The 17,112-nt window shown below is 49.7% G+C and overlaps 1 protein-coding gene across 4 annotated transcripts in view; it reads right to left on the bottom strand.

The window, feature by feature from the left end:
- The window catches only part of ELMO2 (engulfment and cell motility 2), a 36,443-nt gene that overhangs the window by 5,665 nt on the left and 13,666 nt on the right, over positions 1-17,112 (bottom strand). For all 4 annotated transcript variants that reach the window (XM_081034667.1, XM_081034665.1, XM_081034668.1 and 1 more), the window contains 13 exons: positions 14,931-15,112; positions 13,224-13,323; positions 12,001-12,152; positions 11,310-11,388; positions 8,206-8,256; positions 3,767-3,889; positions 3,279-3,413; positions 2,620-2,724; positions 2,419-2,527; positions 1,847-1,983; positions 571-734; positions 358-470; positions 86-193 (listed from right to left, as the gene is read on the bottom strand). In XM_081034667.1, coding sequence (XP_080890793.1) covers positions 86-193; positions 358-470; positions 571-734; positions 1,847-1,983; positions 2,419-2,527; positions 2,620-2,724; positions 3,279-3,413; positions 3,767-3,889; positions 8,206-8,256; positions 11,310-11,388; positions 12,001-12,152; positions 13,224-13,323; positions 14,931-15,112 — 1,558 coding nt within the window. The remainder of the gene's footprint in view (positions 1-85; positions 194-357; positions 471-570; positions 735-1,846; positions 1,984-2,418; positions 2,528-2,619; positions 2,725-3,278; positions 3,414-3,766; positions 3,890-8,205; positions 8,257-11,309; positions 11,389-12,000; positions 12,153-13,223; positions 13,324-14,930; positions 15,113-17,112) is intronic.

The following is a 17,112-nucleotide window of genomic DNA, read 5'->3' as shown; positions in this document are numbered from 1 at the left end:
AGAATCCGTTTGAAACAGCCAGGAGGAGAACTCTCCTGAAGTGGAGTTCAGCTCCCAGGACACACCAACAAAGACATGAACCTACTTTTCTCCTGCAGGGATTCAAATGTCACCTCCCCTTGAGGGTTGTCATCCAAGTCACCGTAGTGTAGGACCTTGTGGTTCAGTGCCAAGCGGCAGTACCAGAAACGCTCTGGAACACAAGGGAAGCCAAGCAGCTGAGCAAAAAGACAGTTCTGGGCAAGGCCTGGGCATGCAGAGGGCAAAGGATGGCTTGTTGCCTGCCTGCTCCCTGCAGGGGCCGCCCAGGCAGGCTGCCTGCCCGGGCAGTGGCTCTGGGGCCCAGGACCCCCTTACCTTGCCTTCGGCGATTCCCAATCTTTCGGAAGCTGCTGCCCTCACAGAGTCGGTTCAGGCGCTGCTGCTTGATCAGCTCAAGGATCTCGGGCTGGATCTTCTCCCTCAGCTCCCTGGGGTAGATGTGCACCAGAGGCAGGCGTGGTCAGGGTGGAGCTCTTGACAGAACGCAGAGCTGGGGTTCCCCCCCCCCCACTCCTGGATTGCACTTACACAATGGGTGGGGACTGAAAGTCATCCTGGCTCATCCTCTCAGACTGGCGCAGTCGCAGAATCTCAGAGTAGCTCAGGCTACGCAGTTTGCTCTTGAACTGATCCAAAGAGCTGGGCTTGGAGGGCAGAGCGCGAGTGATCTGCTCTCGGACCACCTGCATAACCTACACGGAGAGGAAGAAGGCGGCCACCTCGCGTCAGCTCTGACACATGGACAGGCTGCCATGGCTCTGCCCTTGCCCGGGGTCTGCAGCACAGCAGGAACTACAGCTATCTGCTGGGGGAACAAGAGCACCCATTTTTTAAGGCACCCTTCTTTCATGGTTATCTAAGACAAAATGACTGATGCAGACAAATGCTTCGTTCCTCATACATTTCAATTAGTCAGCGGTGTGGTGGAATGAGCATAGGTTTCTGGAGTCAGAGAGAAATGGGTTCAGATCGTGACTCCGTCCCTTAATCTGTTCCTTGAGCAAGTCACTTAACATCCTCAGATCTCCACCTACTCTTTAGAGCAAAAGAAAGGAAGACGGATCTTCTGACACATGTTGCCTGAAGGCTCTGAGAAGCTATAGGGAGGCACGGAGCCTGGCACACTGTATTCAAAAACGTGTTACTTCCCGTCAAACAACAGGTAAAGAAAAAACCAGGACATCACACTGCACATCCAGTCAGTGCTCCACCAATGAAGGAAAAATCTATAGGGAAAGAAAAGACTAGAAGGGAAACACATAAAATTACCACCACCGGGTGGTGGAATTACAGAATACTTTTTCTTCTTTGTACTTTCCAAATGTTTTACAATGAGATGACAGCTTCAAAATACTCGGCTCCTAGGCGATCAGTTTTGGAGGGCCCAGCAGTACTCTACAGAGATGGGGCCTCGGGAAGCCTCGAGAAGGCTCCCATGACTCGCACATCAGGGTTTCTCTGACCTCTCCCTGACATTCCCAGTTCCCAAAACTGCAACAGTTGCTGCACACAGTAGGTGCTCAGTAAACCACAGCTATCATTACTACGCTTATCCTCTTGTTTCCTAAGGAAGACAGGAGGGGCAAGTACTGTCTCCACTGGGCAAATGAGGAAACCCAGCACCAAGGGGAAGACAACTACTCAGGGTGACAGAGGACCGAGGCTCTCCAATGCCTCAGCCATGTGACTCAAGGCTGCAAAACCAGCTGGTTTTCCAGCTCAGGGATTCCCCAGGCGCTGGCCAGCTGTCACAGACTGTCCCGGGTGGTCTCAGCCTGTGGCCGCAGAGCTCTGCGACCCTGACCTTGTTGAAGTCCTCGGCCGTTGCCCTCATCTCCTTCCAGGTCTTGTTCAATAGCTGGATGCAGATTCCAAAGAGCTCTTCAAAGGCTCGGTCGTGGGTGAAGAACATGGGGTGGTAGTCGTTGCGCCCTTCGTTTGCTGTGGAAGAAGAGAAATGGGGAAAGGCTGAGCTGGGGCTCCTGTCCAGGGACTCGGGATCCTCTGCCCCAAAGCCGCCTGGAACAACACCTGAGCGAGGACTGCACCTAAGGAGTGCAGGATGGGCCCCTCCCCACTCCCTGAGCTTTTTCCTCTCGGGGCACTTGCTCTTGGTCTGGCTGTACCCTGTCACAGCCTCGGCTAGTCCTTACACACGGGAGTCAGCGGATGTGGCACAGCTCTGGAACCCATAGAAACTGCCAGCTCAAACAAAGCAAGAGCCAAGGTGCCTATTAACAAGGGTAAGGTGGATTACAGCGCATGCAGGTGGTTTCTAAAAAGCAGCCCCACGGACACCTAACTTTATAACCTTGTGCCTCACCAGGCTCCTGATTACAAGGCCTGGCTGAAGGAAGAGGGGCTGCACAGACTTACGTAGTTCCCCAACCTGAAGGATTTCACAGAGCATTTTGGTGAGCTCGATGGCACTGCGGCCAAAGGGGCATTCGTGTTTGTCTTCTCGGCTGCTGTTCTCCAAGACGATCTGGGGGGGAGAGGCAGGGAGGAGGAGGGAGGTGAAGGACGGAGGCCAGAGCTGTGGCCCCAGGACCGAGAAAGCTGGCCCTCAGCCTTTACCCGGATGTAGGTGTCCTGATGGACTTTCGCCAAGTACAGCATGTTGTCCAAGGCCAGCATTCCGGGAGGAGTCTGGGTGAAGTCCATTGCTGGGTTGATATGGTTCTGGGCGAATAGAGACAACAGATTTGAGACTTGGTAGTCTCCCTGTGTGCAGTGTCACCTGAGGGTTGGCCGCTGACATCGCGCCTCCCTCTATCCCAATGCCCACCCCCACCACGACTCTGGGAGCTCTTGACCACTGAGCCGCGGCTGACTCATCTTGACCACAGCATCTAGCACACCGCTGGGCACCGAGTAGGTTCACAATAAATATTTAACTGAATTAACTCTATCCTCTAGCTATATCCTATCACACAATACTCACTGCAGCTTTTCAGAGAACCCCCTGCGTTGGTGAGAGGTCCCCTCTCTACCCTCTGGCCGACCTCCTGCGCTTTCCTACACATGGGTTTGTTTCACAGGCCAAATGTTGCACATGAACTTGTGACTCTGCCACCACCACGGCAAATACGCGGCAAGGCCCTTCCAGCTTCTTAGTGTCATCTATGCCAGGGCCACCACTGCGAAGGAGGGGTTCTCGGGGCTCTGTCTGGATGGGCCCTGTGACTTCCTGTCAGGGGAGAAGGCCACCAACGTCCGTGCTTGGGGAAACTCACAGTAAATCCCAGCATTTTGTAGTCCTTGGTATACATGGCTTTGCGTTTTTCAGTCCCACTCCCAGGGACATTGCTTGGGTCAGACTCCGCGTCAAATGCAATCCTCCGCAGTTCAAATATAATGTCTCTCTGAGCCTGACAGGTGGAACCGACAGACAGTCAGCAGGTGATGAGCCAACCAAGGGAAGCGGGAAAAGGAAGGGCTGGTCAGGCTTTTCTGGGCAGAACTCTGGCCCCGACAGGCCTGAGGAGGGAGCACTTCTGCCTTAGCAGAGGGGGGCTTGGCCCAGAGGGTCACCCAGCAGCGCGAGATCACAGGGAGGCACACAGCTAGATTTCCTAGAGCAGACACAAACCATTCTGCAGACACAACCACGCACAATCCCTGGCACGCAGCAGGGACCCAATACACAGCCTGAGGGCGGAATGAACCACATCACACAGCGCACAATTTAAGCCAGGACAGCTCTGCCCCACTTAGCACATACCTGGTCATTGGGGTCCATCTTGGTCATCATCCTTTCTTCCAGAAGATTAAAGGTCAGGACTTGCAGGACATACAGCTGATGGGCCATCTCGGTTTTGATTGGGCGGTTTCCCCGGATCACATGCTAGAAAAAGCAAAGCAGGGAGCAGGGGGCTGAACTGATTTTCTCTTACTGAAGCGTCACATCCATGCTGGTAAAAAAAAGGAAGTATGCTGGGCAGGGAACAGGACTTTCCTCCCACACATGGGGACTTCATGTTCTAGAAGGGGACAGAACATGAATGGCTTGATTCAGGCAGAGATGATTCACTGCGGGCCCAGAGGGCACCATCCTTTTTTCTGCACTCCCCTGGCCTGGGACAGTAGATTGAAAGGTGGAAGTTGCACCCGGCCACTCCAAAGAGGATGGACCCCGTTAAGGTTATGATATGGGCGATCAGCAGCTGGACCGTACTCCAACTGGGTAAGTAATGACTGGTCCCAATCAGGTAAGGAATTACTAGTCTCAGTTTGGAGCAGCCACACTTCAAGTATTCAACGGCCCCATGTGGCTGGTTAGTGGCTACCAAAGTGGACTGCACAGGTCTAAAGTGATGGCTCACTCAATCCAAGACAACAGACAGTATGCACGGAGAAGATTTGCTTGTAGAATTAGATACTATGGATCTTTTATCTCCCTTCAGAAAAATAAAATGCTTTGGATGGCCTCACCAAGTAGAGAGGCTTTAGAAAAGGTCTTTTTCTTGAAGTGATATCAAGACACCTACACAAAGGGGGAATCCAACACTCCTTGCCCAGCGCCTGCACTCCCCCGCCCTTTCTCATCAGTGCATGCCCCCCTCCCTGCATCCCTCAAATCCCCATGTCCCTCCCCTTCCAACTCTGTCCTCCTCACTCTTTCTCCATGGCCCCACCTCCCCCTCGCAGTTCATCACCCCCTCCCTCTGTCCCTCTGATGCCCACCCCTCTTCTTCTCTCGTGCTGTCTCTGTCTTTTCTCTTGCACGCTCCATCTCCCTCTGTCCCTCCAGGTGGATTGATGCTTCATGCCGTTCTGGTCTCCAGCTGTCCTGTTCTTACTCCCACACGAGCCTGCCCTTTCCCGCTTGTATCCCTCTCGTGTTTCTTGCCCCCGCTCTTTATCCTACCACCAGCTTGAATCCCGTCACTCTTGGTCTTTTCTCCCCCAAATGAGACTCTTGTCCAGTGTCCCACACGAACCACCTCCATGTCCTTCGTGTTCTCTTACTCAGTCTAGCTATGTCTCTAGAGCTGTGCGGTCCAATATGGTAGCCATTAGCCATATGTGCTTATTTGCATTTAAGTCCGTTAAAATTAATTTAAGTTGAAAATTCGGGTCCTCAGTAACACTAGCCCCGTTTGAAGCTCAAGGGGCACACGTGGCTCGTGGCTACCACCCGACGACAGAGCAGATGTGGAACATTTCCATTAGCACAGAAAGTTCTGCTGCACAGCCCCACTCTAGAGCCGCTGATTCACGATCAGTATCGCTTTCGAGCTCCCTTTAACTTTGAGATCAGCTCTCTCTAGAGCCTGCCCTGGGTTGAGATGGTTAGGCCTGTGCAGTCCAGTTTGATAGCTACTGGCCACAGGTGGCTGCTGAACACTTGCAATCTGGCTAGTCCAAAGTGAGATGTGCTGTAAACGCAAAATATACACCAGACCACAGAGCCTTCGTAGGAAAAAGGAAAATAGATGATATTTCGTTAATGTTTTTCCTCTATTGATTACATGTTGAAATCATACTATTTTGGATATATTGGATTAAATTACATATATTATTGAAATTAACTTTCCCTATTCCTATATTTTAATTTTTAATTGTTTTTAAAGGAAGGTATTTCTTTTTTAAAATTTTTATTTATTTTAAGTGTGTTTTTCCAGGACCCATCAGCTCCAAGTCAAGTAGTTGTTTCAATCTAGTTGTGGAGGGCGCAGCTCACAGTGGCCCATGTAGGGATCGAACCGGCAACCTTGTTAAGAGCACCGCGCTCTGACCAACTGAGCTAACTGGCCGCCCCTTCCCCATTCCTTTTTATAATGTTGTTGCCATACATGGCTAGTGGCTCTCATTCTGGACAGCGCTTCCACAACTGCAGAAATTTCTACTGGACAAGGCTACTCCTATCTCTTACTAGAGGGCATGCTAATGCCCTCATGCCCTCTCTCCTGAGCCTTCTCTAGCTCCCTGTGTCCTGTTCGCTCCCTCTGTCTCTTTAGCAAGAGCTCTCTCCTCTCACTCAGTCTCAGTGTCTCTCTCCATCCCCCCAAGCTTACTTTTCATTCTCTGCTGGCTTTTCCTCCCCACCTAGCTTGCCTTCCTCCCTCCCCCCCAGTCTCTCATTGCCTGGGGGCTTTTTTGGCCATTGCTCTTCTGTCCCTTCCACACCTCCTCTTTGCTTCACTCTAAGTCTTTTCCTGTCTCTGTTGTTCCCTCACTATGCCACTCTGATTGCTCCCTACCTGTCTACCCCTATTCCTTCCTCCTCACCTCTCCACTTTACAGAGAGGTTCAAGTTAATGTGATATTGGTTTACACTCACTTTAATCCCCCTTTCTCAAACTTACACATATCCTAGCTTGAAGGAATTATTCTAGCCACCAACGGCTTAAAGCAGTACAGCGCCACACAGATGAGTTAGAGACGCCGAGGTTTTATCTGAAGCCTTATATGACTGCCAGATCCTCAAGGCCTATGCTCTGTGGTTTGACTTAGTTAAATCTGGGACTTAAGGGACCATGTACCGGCCACTTCCTAGCAGACTGTTTGAGCCCTGATCCTGACACTGAACTGTCTTCTGTGGTGGAATCTTTGCTTATCACAGGGTTTGTCTAGAAATGAGTGGAACTTCTAACCCCATTCAGGTAAATGGTAAGCCTCGAAACTCATTCAATTTCCCCCAGAAGGGCACCCTCACTCCCACACATGCGGAGGACGGCACCCAGGACAGCTGCTCAGGAATGAGGACAAGAATGCTTGGGACCCCGTGTGCTCCTGTCACCTGCTCCCGTCACCTGCCAGCAGAGCAAGCGAGCATTTGCTCAGGTCCCTCCCGCCAGGCTGGCCATGGGGCTGTGACCAGGGAAAAGGCCAGCAGGCAGCAGCTGGTTCTTCAAGGCGAAGTCTGACAGGCTCCACGAGTTTACTTCAGCTGATTGCTGGACTTCGCAAGGGCTCAGAGCCTGCTTCTTCGATTCTGTCACCTTCGTCTCCTGCTCACAAAGAACTGCCAACATGCGTGGAGTGCATCTGCATCCCACGTGCCAGGCACCCTGCTAAGCCCTGCATATATATTAGCTCATTTAGTCCTCACATCCAGACGAGCAAATTGAAGCACACAGAAGTTAAGTGAATTGCTCAAGATCAAAGATTGGTGAACAGCAGTGGGGGCTGGTGGCTCCAAAGTTCATGCTCAGAATTAGTAAGCCTTTCACACTTGACTCCAGATTTCTCATGCTATTCCCTTCACTGTCGTCTCCTAGTTTTCCCTTGTTTTGGCAACTGATAAAATAGTCTCCTTTTAATCTAGATATTTGGCTCTCTTCCCCAGCCCTCGCTGCCCCCACCGCCCACCTTAGCTCTCTCCCACCCACATCACCGCCCTGGTAACAGGGACTTAGACCTCTTTCCAGACCCCGCTCCTCACCAGTTCCTACTCTGCTCTCCTCCCTCATACACCCCTCAGGAAATACACAGATCTTGGAGTGTGATCTTTCTAAAATGCCAATCTGGTTATTCCACCATCCTGGTTAAATCCTCTCAGCAGCCTTGGGAAAACGACTGAGGCCCTACTTATCAGGCCTTTGCTACCTCTGCAGCCTCACCACAGATCTGCCCTTGTTTCACCCATTACCCAATCACACTCTCCTTCTAGGTTCCAGCTGCCCACTGCCTCATGGAGCTCCTTATCCTCAGCCTTACCTAAGACATTCCTCTGCAGGCTTCCTGACACCTCTCTTTCAATGCAGGACTGGCTGCCTCGCCTCTGAAATCTCCCAGAACACGCCTGTCTAAGGAACCTGCCCACACCGTGCTATGACCATGTGTCTTTCCTACTGGACTAGAGTCTTTGAGAGCAAACAGCAATGTCTTATTCACCCCTGAGAGTGACCCACACAACTCAGGTTTACGACTGCTGTTAGTTGAATGAATCACTTTCCTCTTTTGTGCCTATGTTAACACATTCCCTCTAGATACAAACTTTTGGAGCTGCAGGGGGCAATAAACAGTACCTCCTTGAGGCTCTGCTAGCAGAGGATTACAAAAAAAAGCTTTTCACCTTAGCAGTGTTTAATAACTATTGGTTAAGTTCCCTCTGAGTGCCCTCCCCACTTAACAGTAATTTCTATAACAGTAATAATTGCTATTAATCGTAACAAAACAACAATGGTAACAAAACACAGCTTGTGCCGGACTTACGTTGAGAATTATGGACCGAAGGTGCTTCTGTGCAAATGCATTGGCCATATCCTATTGAGGAAAAAAAGCCAACATAAGGCAAGGTGGCAGGCACACAGCTGGGACAACTACCAAGAAGACGGTGAGATCACAGCTCTGAAACTTTCTCTTTTAATTTTTTCCCCCTTTCAAACGAAAAGTGGGCAAACTGAAAAAAAAAATCCATGGACCATCAAATGTATCTTATACTCTCAAAAACTCCCCCCGATTTTTTTTCGTGAGCGCAGATCAGCTCAGATAGGGCTTCCCTTCCTGGCACGATGATCCGCGTCCTTTTCAAAGCGGGACAAAGACTGTTTTAGGACGAGACACTGTGTTACGAGGACGCCGGGCGATGGACGATGCACATGGACAGAGCAGTGGGATGGATCCCAAGCCACACGCACCGGTCCAGGCAGCACCCCAGCACCCAGGCTGGAAGGGACGCTAATGAAACACAGAATGAGGACAGGGCTTGGCCCCCTGCTCTCGCTTCAGCCCCCCAGCACCGCACCAGCAGAGCCGGGCGTGGACGTCTGAAACAGTGAGTAGTACCTGATTCACTTCTGACCGCTTTAGAGAACAACATGTTGGGTGCTTTGGGGGAGTTTTTCATAATAGGGTCACCTTTTTTGCAGGAACACTTTATTCATTTAGCATGCTCAGAAAAGTATCCCACATAAGTGACTTCCAGGGAGCCAAGCTTTAAGGGTCCTCTCAGAACTATTACTTTGACCTATTCTTATGCAAATCGTTAAAAATATTATATTATATACATTTATTTCGGAAGAAACTACAGTGATAATCACTGCCAAGGACGTGGCTTCCTTCAAAAGAACATTCGTTATTCTTCTGTGTTGTGACACTCTGATACCCTAAAGGATCTCTTGAAATTTGAAGCTATTTTCCTCTAAACAAAACAGTCCCAGATTACCATGCTTTTAATTTTTCTGACAGCTTTTCATAATTCTTTTGTCTCCTTCCAATGTCAGCCATCACTTCTTAATAATGTTAATTAGGATGACTTCACTTTCTAAACGGCTGCCGTAATTTAATTTTACGGATAATTGTAAATCAATTGGCACGAGGGAGCTGTGACATGTCTCCAGGGGAGCAATATCCGTTGCACTGCCATGTCCCTCAGAGCTGGAAGATGGCTGGATTTCTAGCCATATTCCCAATAGCTGATGCCGTCAGGAACCGTTTCACTTTGTATCCTCTGCGCACACACTGGCTGGAGGAGGGAGGTGGCCTAGAAACTGGCAGCTACAGGAGGGCGGCTTGAGACTCAATCTTGTGGACAGTGAACAAAGAGGGTAACTGACAGGCGCCCACTGCCATAATAGAATGTAAAGGCCCTACACCAAAAGCTTCTCTGTGGTGCCGGGGGAAACCCCTCATCCTTCTCCAGGTCCTCACAGAGCCGTCCCCTCAAAAGCTCCCTCTAACTCAGAAGCGAGCGTCCTGGTTCTCTTTTGTCAAATATCTCGACCTTTTCAAATTCCCACGGTCTGCTAAGTGTCAGAAAGGGCATGGATTTACCTTTACACCTTGCGATGCATTGTGGAATCATCTAGATGAAAGTCACAGGCTATTTCTGAATCCGATCCTCCCTGGCTGAACTACAGACCCATGCAAAGGCAAGTGACAAGGGAAAGACTGGGCCACATTCCCTGGGACAGGCCTCCCCTCAACCTTTTGTGTGACTCTGAGCTGCGGTACATCCCCAAGTGTCCTAACAACTGAGATGTACAGCACACACCCTTTGCCTGGGCCTTGGAGTTCCCTGATCATTCCCAGGAATCAGATGTGAGATTCTTGCCCAGCTCTGACCTCCCCACCTGGAAGGGAGCCGCAGCCCTTTCCACACAGCGACACTACTTACAGTGACAGGCAGCTCTAGCGGATTAAGGTGCTTGTCCTGCCGGCAGAAAGCAAAAAGCACAGAGAGAAGCAGATGGAAGAATGAGCTTTGGGTTACATTCAAAACAGGACTAGGAAAGAAGAGGTTAACAAAGCAAAGCCATCCAAGACAGACAAGGACAGACAGAACCACAGATGCTCCTGGTCCTCCCACTAGAATCCACCGTGAGCTTCATACATAATCCCACATGAGTTTCAATTTAGCAAGCCCAGGGTGTTGGCAGAGACCTAAAAAGTCTGCCTTTTGTACACCCCTTGGGCGTTGACCAGAGAAATCTAGAAGGTCAATGCTGGAAGGGCCCTTAGAGATTTTTTAACCTGGCCCATTCATTTTACAGAAAGAGGAACAGACCCAGTGAGGTTAAAGCACGTGTCCAGCCAGCGGCAGGACAAAAACTTAGCCTCGGGGTGCTGCACTCTTAGGTCGGTGCTTGTTTCTCTGCCCAGCTGATTCTCGCTGTCCTCACTTGTAAATAGGGGTCTGGTTTTCCTCCGGACAGCCTCGTGAAGTAAACAGGGCAGATGTTGTCGTTCCCATGTAACAGGTGAGGAAACTGGGATTCAGAGAAGTTCAGCTATTCGCATAATGTCACACAGCTAATTAATAGGGGAAGAAGGAAGTTTAGGACTTGGATCAGAGGATCCTTCTACATGAAACTTCATGCTAAGTCCCTGACTCTTGCTTCCTAAAGTAAGGGCCTCAGTTGTTTCGGTCTCTTGGACTCAACAGTGAGGCCCAGAGGGTCTCCTCTCCTTTCTTGATCCTCTAACCAGAGGTCGGCAAAGTATTAGTGTAAATAGGTCTTACTGGAAGCCAGCCAAACTCGTTCGTGGGCCTGCTGTCTGAGGCTGCTTTGGCCTATAGCGGCAAGTTTGAATAGTTGCCACTTAGACCACAGGGCCCACAAAGCGAAAAATATTTACTCTCTGGCCCTTTAGAGGAGCAAGTTTGCAGGCCCCTGCTCTGACCTAAGACCCAGCTGGTTGCCGTGCTAGTTCTTCCCTTGGCAAAGCCGCTCTGATGTGCTGACCACAGAAGGCCAGGAGGGAGGGCTCCTGGGGAAATGGTTGGGTTTCTGCTCTCTGCACAGCAAAGGGTGGGTGGATGAGACATCCTCCCTTGCAAGAGCCCAGATGAAAAGTTTGAAAAGGCAGTCACAGACCTGTCGCTTGTCCTCAGGAGCCTTCAGAAAAAGTGCGTTGATCAGGGCGATGGCGTAGGTCTGAATTTCCTGGTTGGAGCTGTGTCAATGGAGAGAGAAGGCAGAGGGAAATGAGAAGAGTGACCAGCACGACGACACTTAGAGATGGCTTACAAAATCACTCACAGACTGTAATCAAACACTAATCTGGGAATAAGTCTCAAAAGCCTTAAAAGTGTTCACTCAACAAATACTAATAGAGCTTCTACTTAAAATCAAAGGGGATACAAAAATGATTGGTCCCTGTTCCCAGAGAGCTCAACGTTTAAAATGGGAAACAGATAATAAAAATACAATATTTAATATAAATATAATCATCACAGGTACACACAGAGGCTATTTGGCCCATAGAGGAAAAAGCATTTCATTCTGTCTGGTATCACAGTTACTAATATACAGGAAGATTGGGAAAACCTTCACTTTATCCTAAAGGGCAAGGAGAGTTACAGAGGATTTTACGCGGCAGCATAACAAGATCAGGTCTGAATTATGGGAGGAAGCTGGCAGTAGTGTGGAAGAGGTGATGAATGAATGACCAAGCAGACCAGCAGTTTGGAAGACAAATCAAGCAGAAGGAAAGGGAAGACGTAAGCAGACCAAAAGAGGAGAAGAGCAGAGACAAGGGAAGGGAGGTGCGGGCAGGGTCTCTTACACCTGGAGGTGCGAGATGAGCTGGCCCACTGTGATCTCTTCCGCTATCTTCTGGTACAGACTCTGGCTGTTCAGGACCATGCTCTCTAGGATGGCCAGGGACCTCTGAAGGATGGACACATCCACCATAGGCTGGCTCACGTACCCTGCAATCTGAAGCCAGAGAGGGGCAAGTCAGTTAGGAAGCTGCATGGCTTGTTTCTGACGCGAGCCTGCAAAGGCCCTCTCCTCTCAGGCGTGCTGCCCACATTTGGGCAGCTGTGCCTCCTAGGTGGAGAGTGGGTCACGGCTGCACTGGCCAATGTGCCAGGAATTCCTGAGGCATGGGTAACTCGATTTTCAAATTACAGTAGCCAGTCAACTATGTTTCCTAAAAGTCCAAGGCCTTAATCCTTTGTCTTCAAAATAAGGGTTCAGGTGTGAAAATGCTGACTGTAGAAAGCAGAGGATCTTACTGATACTGGGGTATCATTTTACCTCCAGGTACTCTTCTCCTGACAGACAGTGTGCCTATAGGCATGTATAACAGCAGAGACTTGGAGAAGCAGAAAGGACCTCAATGTCTCGTCACCTAATCCCTCTTCTCCATCCCCGTCATACTATCCTGGGCACATGGTCATTTCACTTTTGCCTCAGTATCTCCAGCATGGGCAAGTTCCCAGAGTCCCAATCCGACGATAGGTGTAATTACAGGTCAGTGGACATATTATTTATTGGTTTTCGTTCAGTTTTCTGAATTGACACTGCCCCTTCCTGTAGAAGAAAGGAGGGCAACACTAGAAGTATCCACTCCCACCCGCTGAGTTCAATCTGACAGTCCAAACAGGCTACCCTGCAGGTCTGTAAACAAAACGCAGACTTGTAAATATAGGGCAAATGAAATGAACATTTTTTTATCAAAGAGAAGGGAGAGCTCAGGAAGCCAGGTCAGAAGACTTCAGGATGGTACTGGTTTAGGAGAACTTGTTATCCCAAGTCTCGCTGACAAGCAAATCCAGTGCCGCTCTGGCCGCATGTAGCTCTGCGCGCCCAGTTCCAGCTTCTCAGTGTAGGTGCTGAGAGTATAGCAAAGTGAACCTTTCAGGAGCCACAGAAAGGCCAGAGCTTGAGGATGAAAAATCTGGCCTCAGGGATAGAAAGCTGACCCTCACCAGAATGGCCGCATGGCCTGCATCTCCCGTTAAGCCTGAGGGAGGGGAGAAAGCAGAGCGTTGGAGGCCTCACCTGCTTAATGAAGGTGATGGAAACCATGTCCCAGGAGACAATGCCGTGGTCCATGAGCTCTAAGAAGGCAGTCAGGGTGAATGCCAGCATCTCACTGTAGCTGAGACATGTGCAAAACACACACACACAACACAAAGGTTCAGAACCGGGAACACGGGTGTGAAGGCACCATGTGTGGGCATATATTTCAACGTCAGCGTCACATGAGAAATCAGCTGACACGATGAGTGAGCGCCGCATGCACACCTAGCCGGACGCAGGGGATTCTGTCCAGCTATCTATCCCTGAAAACGAAAGGGATGCTGGGTGATTAGGCGTTTCTTCTCCATATCTCCTCATCTCAGGGAAGCAGAATCACTTACCTATTTCCCAAGAACAAAGAAGCTATCAGACCTTTGTCTAAGCCCAACTCTTGGTGGGGGTACCTAAGGAAGTGTATGTCCCTTTAGGCCAAGAGGCAGCAGAGTGCAGGAGAAAAAGTACCAACTTTGGACATGGGTTCATTTCCTGTTCAACTATTTACTAACTGCGCAACTTGTATCTTTTCAAACTTCAATTTCTTCCTCTGTAAAACAGTGTTAATCTCACAGTGTTAACCTCACAGGGTAGTGCTGAGGCCAAGACAACCATGCATGCAAAGCCCTCCGCACCGGGCTGATGGAGAATACGGATGAAAATGTTTTCTCTCCTTTGTTTCTCCTCTTTACACATTTAATCCTTTCTATATCTGTAGAGTGTTTTGCAATTAACAAACTCTATTCCCAGGTACAAAGCATGTTCAGATCCATTCTCATTAACAATGCTTCTCATGACAATTACTGCAAGGTAGGTCTTACCCCATTCTAAAGAGGAGGAAACAAGGAGCCCTCTAATCCTGTTCTCTCGGGAGACTGCGGAACATCAGCTCGGGTCACTGCTGATGATAGCCGAAGGCTTTAGGATTTTCCAAGACTTAAAACAAATACCCATGATTAGTCGCTGGCTTTGGCTAAAGATTTCAATAGCTGATCCATCGGCTGAAAGATTTCTGACTCCCTCTCTGCCAGCTTAGGCTCCAAAGGCTTAGAAGGCAAACTAAACACCTGTTTCTTCACTGCTGATCGCAACAAGGCCCAGTTTCCCACCACCGTCATCTTAACAATGGAGTAGCGGAAAGATGTTTGTGGCGTCTTGCAAAGTTCTGTATCTCCTGCCCCCTGTGAAAATGGGAGGCAGGACGATGGAGAATGGGGAGGGGGTAGCCTACGGTAAACACAGTGAAAGGCATGTGTGTGCGTGCGTGTGTGTGTGTGTGTGTGTGTGTGTGCGCGTGGGTGGAGGGGACTGGAGAGGGTGGGAGGCAGGGGCGGTTAAAAATAGACAGACACCTGTTCTTGTGGACAATAGACAGTCTGCTCACTAACTTCCATCAGGCCAGTCATTTGCCATAAATTAACAGGGCTCTTCCTGCCTTCCGTAGTTCCTATTTTTACTACCCACTTGGCACAGCACTATTTTCTGCTGTCTTGGGATTTCTCAGAGCCCAACTAGACGACAGGTTCAGGACCACACCAGCGACGTAGATCCCGGTGTAGACCCAGTGCTTGGCAGGTCACCGCAGAAGGTGTTCAATAAACTGATCTGGCTCAACGGCGACGAGCAGACGATGCCCTTTGGAGAGTAGGAAACCTCTGAAAGCCCCCGGGACGAGACCTCAGCGATACTCACTGGGACAAGAGCTTGGTCCCACTTTCCACAAGCCGCGTCAGCACGACGATGCCATCCATGTTGATGAACTCGGTGGCGAACGTCACGTCAGCAGAGAGCTTGGCCAGCTCCTTCATGGCATCCAGCCGGGTCTCCATGCTGGAGGACTGGGTCCTTTCCATCAGCTGGCGTGCCGCCCGGGACTGTGAAACCAGGGACAAGATACACGCCATCTGTTCCTCGTGGCTGGTTACTGCTCTGAGGCGGCCTTTCCGTGAGCACCCAAGCCTGAGGCAGAACTGGTTTTTCCACCGCGAAACAAGTGTTTACTGGATCGATCAGGGGATTACCAGGTTGCCAAGACGAATTCTGCAGTTATCTGTCTCCTGTCTGTGCCACTCTGGTCTATGGATTACAAAACTCCCACCGAGGGAATACAAAGGCTCTGGGGGATGACAGCCCACTACCTATGGCAAGTCCCAGGGGAACAGATACTGGTTCCACATAGGACAGATTTCTATTAATTAAAGCCATCAGACAGGAGAAGAGGTTGTCTCTTGAAATAATGAGCTCTCAGTCACTGGAAGCAATCAAGGAGAACCTAGACGACCATCTGTCAAACACGCTATAGAAGGGATGCCTGCAGTGGGTGGCGAATTTAATCTGATCACCTTGAAGCTCCCTTTCAATAGGAAAATGTGAAAAGCCTCACAATTTTTTTTAAACTTTCTCTGAAAGTCCACATCATTGTCCCTCAAAGTGACAGTCCTGGAGAACCTATAAGAATATCAAAGAGCGGGAAGCAGCTAATTTCAGAACAGCTTTTTGAAAATGATGGCTGGTGACAAAGCCTCCTCCTAACACAGGCACTTTCCCTGGCAGCACACTCGCCTCTGTTCTGCAAGCTGCAGCTACAATCCCTCTTCTAGTGTTCACAGACTTTCCTTTAGCTGAACTTATTAACTTTCTAGTCAGTGCCTCACAACATACCATCTCATCATTCTCTATTTCTGGTGTGTTCATGTAATGTTGTCAGTCGCAACGGAAGAGTCTGGGGCAAAAATGTTCCTGTGGTCTTTATGTTTTCTCACAGCGCTAAGCAAGTGACTGGAGCCCAGTTCCTGTTGCCAGCCAAGGAGTCAGGCCTGTTCTCTCTCCCCTTTGCCCCTCCTCTATTACTGTGGTAAACACGGCCCTGGGAAGGCACACTGCTCTCAGGGATACGGAAATCCTTCAAGATCTCCGCGGGGGAGAAAATGTGCGCCCGGAGAAAAGGTCACAGGCGGGAACAACTTGAACAGCCTTGGTCTGTATCACACTTAGGAACGTCCCACTCCAAATGTTAATTTTCCTCCGGAGACAGCATTTCTGGGCTGCTGCCTCCCCCTCCAGAGAGATGTGCTTCTGGGAAAGTCAACCACTACGTGCGAGAGGTCTGTAAAATGCTTCAGCACTTCTATAAAGTAACTCCCAGACAGGCATACTAGATTAGCGGAGGTTAGTGGGGAATAAGGAAGTCCTTAACATGAGTTCAAGAGAAGAGGGAAGCAGAACACGATGGCACGAACACTGGCCTCGAGTCAGGCAGACCCGGGACGTTTGAGAGCCAGCCCTAGAAATTTTTTTTTTTTTTTTGGTAAACTTTTATTCATTTTAAGTGTATTTTTCCAGGACCCATAAGCTCCAAGTCAAGTAGTTGTTTCAATCTACATAGTTGTGGAGGGCGCAGTTCACAGTGGCCCATGTGGGAATCGAACCAGTGACCTATTGTTAAGAGCACCGCGCTCTAACCAATTGAGTTAAGCAGCCACCCCAGCCCTGTCACTGTTTGGCTGCGTGACAAGTGGCAAGTTATTTCACCTCTCTATGTCTCGGTTTCCTTGCCTGCAAAATGGGACTATCAAGAGTGCCCAACTCATCAGGTGTTTGCCAGGATTAAAGTATATAATATTATGCACAGTATTTAGCAAAACGCAGGTGTTCAGGAAATGTTAGGTGTTATTACTCCACGCCTCCCTTCCTCGCAGATGAACCAGTCTCTCGCCTCATCAAGAAAACAGGTGTCATTATGCCCTTACTTTTCAGGCAGCCCTTCTACAAATGTACCCAAGCTACACCGAATAGATCACCCTGCTCCAGCCTGAACTGTCAGGGCGAATCCCTCCACCTGGGCTTTGGGTTTGCCCTGTCCTGATCCAGGAAG

This window comes from Rhinolophus hipposideros (assembly GCF_964194185.1).
Source record: "Rhinolophus hipposideros genome assembly, chromosome: 22".
Classification (NCBI taxonomy): Eukaryota; Metazoa; Chordata; class Mammalia; order Chiroptera; family Rhinolophidae; genus Rhinolophus; species Rhinolophus hipposideros.
The sequence above is the reverse complement of the archived record's forward strand: the minus strand, read 5'-3'. Positions and strand labels throughout refer to the sequence as shown.